Genomic DNA, 7,845 nt, shown 5'->3' on the forward strand with positions numbered 1-7,845 from the left:
TTGTATTTGTAGTTAGATTTGGATGAAGATTGAGGAGCAAAGATGGAGAGTTTTAAGCTCATGTGACAAAGGTGACATCTCTCCTATAACTTTTTCTTTTGTATTTGATTTCATGTTTAACTATAATACAAGTTTGGTGTTTGTTATCATGTTAGTTAAAGTTTATGCCTAGAGTTATGGATGAACTTGCTATATCTTGTTAGTAATGTTTAATTGATTTTGATGATATTATTTTTAGCAAGTTATTTATCACTTTTGCTTTTCTAATCATGATTTACTGGCCATTAGTTATGATTATCTTAAGGTGTTAAGTTTGCAATGAGAATTGAAATTTAACACTAGTTCAAGAAAGTGATAAATTTAGGGAGTACACTTACGAGAGTAGAGGTACACCTATGTGGCTTTCGTGACTTGTTTCATGTAATTTCATATAAGAAATGAGCTTGTAGTTAATTCATAACCACAAGAGTAGGTATGGTTTAGTATAAGTATAGTTAATTCACTATGAGAGTAGGTTTCACATATATTAGGAAATTACGCCACAACTAGCCAAGATAAAAGCATTCACTTACCGGTAATCTCACTAGCGAGATAATAAGTAATCTCACTAGCGAGAGTAATAAGGAATTCCATACCTCTAGGAACTTTTTAGTGTTAATTTTATTACTTTTACTTCATGTTTATAGTCTAAATAATAAAGGAGTTCGAAAATCACAGGTAATTGAAAATCTTCTTTGTGGGATCGATCCTAAATACCCTATACTTGTTCACGACCTATATACTTGTAGAAAAATCGTGTGTAGGATATTTATGATGTTATAAATGTAAAATTTGATTGTGGCAGAGCTAAATCAAGTTTGAAAGTTTATTAAGATAAACTTTCATTCATATTTAGTTTGATTAGTTGGCGAACTAAGTTTAAATGAATTATTATTGAGTCGAACTCAATTTAGTATTGAATAGCCTCTTTCATAGCCATGGAATTAAGTTGAGAATAACATTTAGCAATAGTTGAGAGTAAGATGCACTTGTTTGTTTCTTGTAGGAATATTACTAATTGGGCATTAGTTAGTGGAGGATAGCGCTATAAATCAATCAAGCCCTTAATGAATAGTTCAGAGTAAATTCATTAAGTGTTTGACTCGAGTTTCGAATATTGATGAGTTCGAGCTCGAATTCAAATAAAAATTAAATCTTATTTAAGGTCTCGAAATCGAATTCGAATTTGTACACGTACAACTTCTTAAGGCACGAATAAATTTTTATATTTTTATTTAAAAACTTTTTATTACTATTGTATATAATATCATACAATTATATTTTATCATAGATTTTTATATAAATGTGTTATAGATAAAAATATTAAATTTTAAAATTTTCAATAAATATCGAACTTCATTGAACTCAAACTTATTAAAAATTAAATCCAATCGAGCTTAAGCTTAAAATTTAATCTTGTGATTCGAGCTCGAGTCCTAAGGTCAGAGTCGAGTATGACAGCTTAAAAGTTCGATTCCAGTTGAATTCTCTATTGCTCTGGCGGAGTATTTAGTGGAGCATTCACAAACACTGGCGAAACGAGTTAGCCTTAGGAAGCCAGCCGCGTGGCTCATGATTTTCAAATGCACCCGCCAATTCTCTCTCACTCCCCACCTTCGTACCATTACCTCGTGTCCCCTTTCGCTTCCGTCGCCGTCGCGGTCGTGGTCGCGGTCGCCACCGCCACTGCCACCACCACCACCATCGAAGCCTACGAGCTTATCCAATCTGGCAGATCAATGCCTTTGCATGCACCAGCTCAAGCAAATCCACGCCCAAATGATCATCACCGGTCGCATCCGCGATGACAACTACGCGGCCAGCCGCTTGCTCGCCTTCTGCTCCCTCTCGGATGATGGAGACCTTAATCATGCTTTCAAAATATTCTCTAGCATCCAACAACCGAATTCTTTCATGTGGAATACTCTGATCAGAGCGCTAGCTAGCAGCCCAACGCCTCAGAGATCTTTGTCTCTCTTTGTTCAAATGCGAAGGCTCTGCATTGCTCCCGGTAAACACACCTTCCCTTTTGTTCTCAAGGCCTGTTCTAACTTAAAATCTTTGTGTGCGTCTACTCAAATCCACGTCAACGTTTTGAAGTTTGGGCTAGACTCGGATTTGCACGTGGCTAATGGCTTGATCAGGGCTTACTCTGTTTCCGGCTGTTTGAGCCATGCCCGAAAATTGTTCGACCAAGCGTCTGTAAGAAATCTGAGCATTTGGACTACGATGATAAGCGGGTATGCACAATCTGATTGTGGCAGCGAGGCAATTCAATTGTTTCATGAAATGATCACCCATGGCTTTGAGCCCAATGGAGTTACTTTGGCTTCAGTATTGTCGGCTTGTGCTCAGTCTGGTGGTTTGGAATTGGGAGGACAGATTCATTCTTATATGCAGGAAAAAGGGATTGAATTCGGAGTCATTCTTGGGACGGCACTAGTTAATATGTATGCTAGGAATGGAGCGTTTGTGCAGGCACGCCAGTGTTTTGCTAGTATGCAAGAAAGGAACATAGCAACTTGGAATTCAATGATATGTGGATTGGCTGTTCATGGCCATGCTAAAGAAGCCCTGGATTTCTTTAAGAAGCTGGAGCAAGAGAAGGTGAGACCGAGTGATATTACATTTATTGGAGTCTTGTCAGCATGCTGCCATGCTGGATTGTTTGATTTTGGTGGGAGAATTTTCCATTCTATGAGCAGGGTGTATGGGATTCAGCCTAAGATAGAGCACTATAGTTGCATGGTTGACCTTCTTGGCCGAAGTGGGAAGTTACTGGAGGCTGAGGAGCTAATAAAAGGAATGAAATGGAAAGCCGATGTAGTGATTTGGGGAGCCCTGTTGACAGCTTGCAAGAACTTCAAGAATACTGATGTTGCTGAAAGGGTAGGAAAGGAAATTCTTGCTTTGGATCCACATAACCATGGGGTTTATGTTGTCTTGTCTAACATGTATGCAGAGGCTGGCAGATGGGAAGATGTGGTAAAGCTGAGGAAGTTTATGAAGGAAGGACGTCTGAAGAAAACACCCGGGTGGAGCCTAGTGGATGGCGCTACTTGATCTTGTATGCATGTTTGATTGCTGGGCAAGCTTTAATTGCATTCTCCACCATGATGAGGATCAGAATCGTGCAAGGAGATCATGATTGTAAGATTTTAGTTTCACTCCAAAAGATGACGTCGAGGAAATTCAGATCTGAACATGTTGCCACATTGGCGAATTTGAAGGATGGATAATTTTTTAACCTAGAAGTGCAGTTTGTAGTCCATCAATGCTGGATAAAAGTCCTAGGTCTAGAAAGTGGTCAAGTCATAGCAAGTATGAAGAGAAATGGCTTTTTTTGGTCCACAAGTTGACCACTCTTTAGGTCTGTGGTTAGGGATGGATCTTTTTCTTTTGAAAGGCAGAGAAGCACATTTCTATCTACATTCTGCAAGCATGTTGCAAGAGTCATAGTTGCAGGAACCCTGTTAGAATTTAGTGAATTCTACATGTTTTGTTGCTGAAGTGGATCAAGTCTAAATGTATATACATTGAATCAGCAGACAAGAAGCTCAACGATAATTACGTTGATCCTGCATCCCTTCAGGATATTGCAAAGTAAGTCTATTTGTCTTTTTGTTGTGTTTTGGGTTGTCTGCTTTGTCATGTTTTGGGTTGTCTGCTTGGAGCATTAAGCTCTGAAAATTGCATTATCAGTGCGAATATGTTATAATTAGACATTGCCAGTCTATGTTACCTAAACTCTTCATTTGTCCCCAAAGTACCGTGTCGACACGACACTGGTGCTGGTATGGGATATGCGTCCGACACTTTGAAAAATTTTTGGACACTTTTGACTTTTGTGAGGTCTGATGTTGAAGCCAGAGGAGAAGACCTGAGTGAGAAAACTCATAGTTATAGAAGACTTGTTGCATTGGAGTCCTTATTACACTAGAATCCTTTTGAGCTATGACTTGTTGGTTACTTTAGAATTCTCCAATCCTTAGTGAGCTATGACTTGTATGTTGGCTGCAGAGTATAATTCTTATATTTACTAGAAATTTTGCCGCACCCATGTGCCTGCGTCTGAGTCTTTGGAAGTGTCCCCATATCCTAATTTTAGGTGGTTGACAAATTAGACACTATGACACATACCCGAATTTGACACCCATACTCGAGACCGAGAAACATAGTTGCCAGTTCTTGAAACATTTATGGGTTGAAAAGACATTTTTGCTGTCAAACTTACTTACTTCTGGTCGCTTTCTAAATCTAAAAATAGGAGGATCTTCTATTTGAACGGATTTGGATATAGCACAGTGATCTAAGGTCTTTGATCTGCATATTAAAAACCTGGTCCGATTCTCTACCTCTCCATACCCCTCATTGCTTTGCCCTTTCAGTTCTTTCTAGTAAAAATGCTCCTGTTTGTCCATGGATTTTAAAACTATTATTTCCAGCCTTCAGATCCTAAAATTTGTCCAGATGACTGAATTTTAAAGGGTCAAGGTCCAAGGAGGGTTTTTATAGCGTTCATGTTTGTTGCTTCTATAGCCTTTGAGGTGGTAGTGTGCTCTTGGATATTTCCTAAGAGTGACACATTGGTTTGGATTGCAAAACCAATGCATCCTGATATCTTCTTGTATTTGTACAGTCAAATTGCTCGTGCGGAAGGCCCCTGTGCACCGAACAGAGATTACCTTTTCCAACTTCAAAAGGAGCTTACTTATATAGGTATTTGCTTTTACTTAAAGCTACAACAGACGTGTCTATTCTTTGCTGATTTGATTTTTTTCTCTATGTCAAGAGATATGTAGATCTTGTAACTCTATTTTTCTACTGATTGTATTTTATTATTCTCCATATGTTAGGATGTGAAGATAGACATTTCATTGGCATGGCAAATGAAGTGAGAAGCAATCTTTCAGGGGCGAAATTGACTTCTTCATGATACTATGGTTAACAAAGATGAAGAACTCAAAGATGAAGATCTCGGCTTTCAATTACAAATTATCTACAACAACTAGTTGCAGTTAGCCTCTAATGGCAATGGATAAGCTCATTGCAACTTAAGCCTGAACATGTCAAATGCTCTATGTTTATTTATACATACAGTTCATTGTCATTTTATTCTCAAACATTATTTCTGTTGGCTAAAACTCACTTATTGCAATCGACATGGAGTTCAAAGTAAAGTGAACTTAAAATTTCCTGGGAATTTGCTCAACTGTTCGTTTGGTAGAGTTCAGCAGATATGAGTAGTGTTTTGAAGCAACGGTCACTGATTACGAGTCTCAATTTGAGAATGCCTAATAGGAACTTCTCTCTCTCTCTCTCTCTTGTAAGTGAAAAATTTTGAATCCAAGACTTCTTATATAAAATCCCTCCTACCGTACCACCCAACTCAACACCCTCCTCCTATAGAAACTTTTGTTATTGGTGACCCAAGTCTTAATTTCAAGAATATTTTTCTACAGTTTTGCTGGGCAACTTCTGATAGACTGGAATGTCAAAAAACCCCAAAAAAAAGGCCATTTGGAGGGCCTTTTAGACTCATTACATAGCAATTAACCAAAGCGTTCCAATGCTCATTACATCACATTTTAAAACTTTTAGAAAGCGTACAACAACAAAAACTTTTGCAAAGTTTTGCTTTAATACCTGGGAAAAGTCACACGATTTCACTAGAAAACCTCAAAAGAAAAAAAAAAAAAAAATTGTCCCGACTCCTATGGGGCACTCTAGCCCAATATTACATTCAAGAAGTTAGAGGTCTTGTACCATGTCACTATAGTACATGCACATGCTGCCTAAACTTTTCCATCACCACTCAAATCTTCCTTCATCTCCATATATTTCTGGAGGGCTTGTCGAAGAAGAGAAAAAACCGAAGAAGGATGCAAGTAAACTATGCGAGTTTGTGCAGTTTTTACTATGGAAAAGAGTAGTATATATAACAATGATCCTACAGAAAGGTCTGTTAAGAAATTGGCTTAATTTCTTTTATGCAAGTTTTTTATTTGTGTAGAAGTAATTAGTTTTCTAATTGGTTTTAGTTACTTGAAGTAGTAGGCAAGAAATTTCCTATTTTGTTTAGAATTAGAAGTTATTTCCTATTCTGTACAAGTCTAGGAATTAGTACTGGTTTCCTATTATTATTTATGTTTTAACCAAATAATGTTCTTTATAAATAGGTGGGCTGGCATACTACACAAGGGAACACAAGAGCACACAAGGGCGACATGTAGTCTTATACATTGGGTGGTGAGAGAGGATTCTTGGGAGATGAGAGATGGTAAACAAGGGTTGGATTTGGATTCAAATTATATTCTTGTATAGGACTTTTCTCTCATAATAAAGAATGGGTTTCTCTCCGTGGACATAGACTCAATGGTGGAGTCAAACCACATTAAATATTATGTGTCGTTTATCTTTCATGCTTGTGACTTGTTTGTCATTAAATTGTTGTGACTTGATATCTCAATAGTTGTTTATTCCGTGGTTGGATCCTAACAAGTGGTATCAGAATTTGATTGCGAGACTGAGCTGCTCACAAGCACTTGGATCTGTGACGATCCCACCTGCCCCTAGAGCGTATCCAAGAGTTTGGCGAACCGTCTGCCCAACTCTTGCCAGGACTCATTACATCCACTACAATTAATTTTCAAAATAACCGTTCAAACCTCCATATAAGCACTAGAGTTCTACAATTCAACCAATAATTCAAGGTTAATTACAAACCAAAAGTGAATGTAAGATACGACATCAAATATCTAAAATACGTTCTATGTATCCAATGTACAAGTACAAGAGGGTTATACACACTAGTTCACGCTTATTTGCTCCGGACCTTCACTCCTGTAAGGAAAACAAACTAAATGAACAAGCTAAAAGACCAGTGAGGTTCCCAAACAATCATTGAAGTAGTTAAATCACGGACATATTACCTTTAACAATAACCAATCAAGGAAAACATTTAGAGCATTCAAGTAACAATAACACATTCAGTAGAAGGATACGTGCTCACTTGAAGCCATTCATCCATTCAGTCATTCAGTCATTCAGTCTCTTCCTTATACCCCCGACATTTGAAAATATTTGAAAATAAAAGCTCCAACAGTGATCATTTCATTCATTGCATTTCATTCACTGACCAGTACTCCAACTGATTTCGTGGTCATACTCGAGTATACCAAAATAGTGACCCAGGGTCACTAACCTATCCGACCGAGTCCGCTTCTGGCTTGAATAGGCTAGCGACAAAGTAACATCCCAATTCAGCTAATGCGATAAAGTACACATGGTTTACATTCATGCACAAGTAACATTCAATCATTTGATCATTGAAAATTCACATTCACTTAGATCGAGTGCGATAAAGTACACATTTGCTCATTGAAAATCTATTTAACAATCATTGGAAAGCATTTAACACTCATTCACAAATATTCAACATAATCACTTATTGCACAAACATGCAAGGAACACTCACCACTTGATTACAATCGTTTCACTTCAACCCTGGTTCGTCCTCTTGGACAGGGTCAAATCCTGTAGACATGTAATCCATCAAGACTTTAGCCATTTAAAGCCAAGATGATGAGATATGAGATTCGAAATTGCACTTAGCAACCACAGAAACTACAGGTTTAACCCTAATATTAGAAGACCAAAACAGCCATTGTTTCTTGTTTAAATCAAGTTCTTATCATGCATGCTAAGGTTAACACATCACTAAGTTTTTCAAATTAAAATATACAGGATTTAACTAAAGAAAGTTAGGTTTAAAATCCAGAAAAGTTTTCTAAAGTTTTTCTAAGT

At 37.5% G+C, this 7,845-nt stretch overlaps 1 protein-coding gene across 1 annotated transcript; it reads left to right on the top strand.

The window, feature by feature from the left end:
* Positions 1-1,611: 1,611 nt before the first annotated feature.
* On the top strand, positions 1,612-5,027 carry LOC113750638 (pentatricopeptide repeat-containing protein At5g56310-like). Its single transcript, XM_027294595.1, has 3 exons — positions 1,612-3,642; positions 4,679-4,758; positions 4,896-5,027. The coding sequence occupies exon 1, from the start codon at positions 1,612-1,614 to the stop codon at positions 3,100-3,102; it is 1,491 nt and encodes a 496-aa protein (XP_027150396.1). The 3' UTR covers positions 3,103-3,642; positions 4,679-4,758; positions 4,896-5,027.
* Positions 5,028-7,845: the final 2,818 nt, after the last annotated feature.

This window comes from Coffea eugenioides, chromosome 10 (assembly GCF_003713205.1).
Source record: "Coffea eugenioides isolate CCC68of chromosome 10, Ceug_1.0, whole genome shotgun sequence".
Lineage (NCBI taxonomy): Eukaryota > Viridiplantae > Streptophyta > Magnoliopsida > Gentianales > Rubiaceae > Coffea > Coffea eugenioides.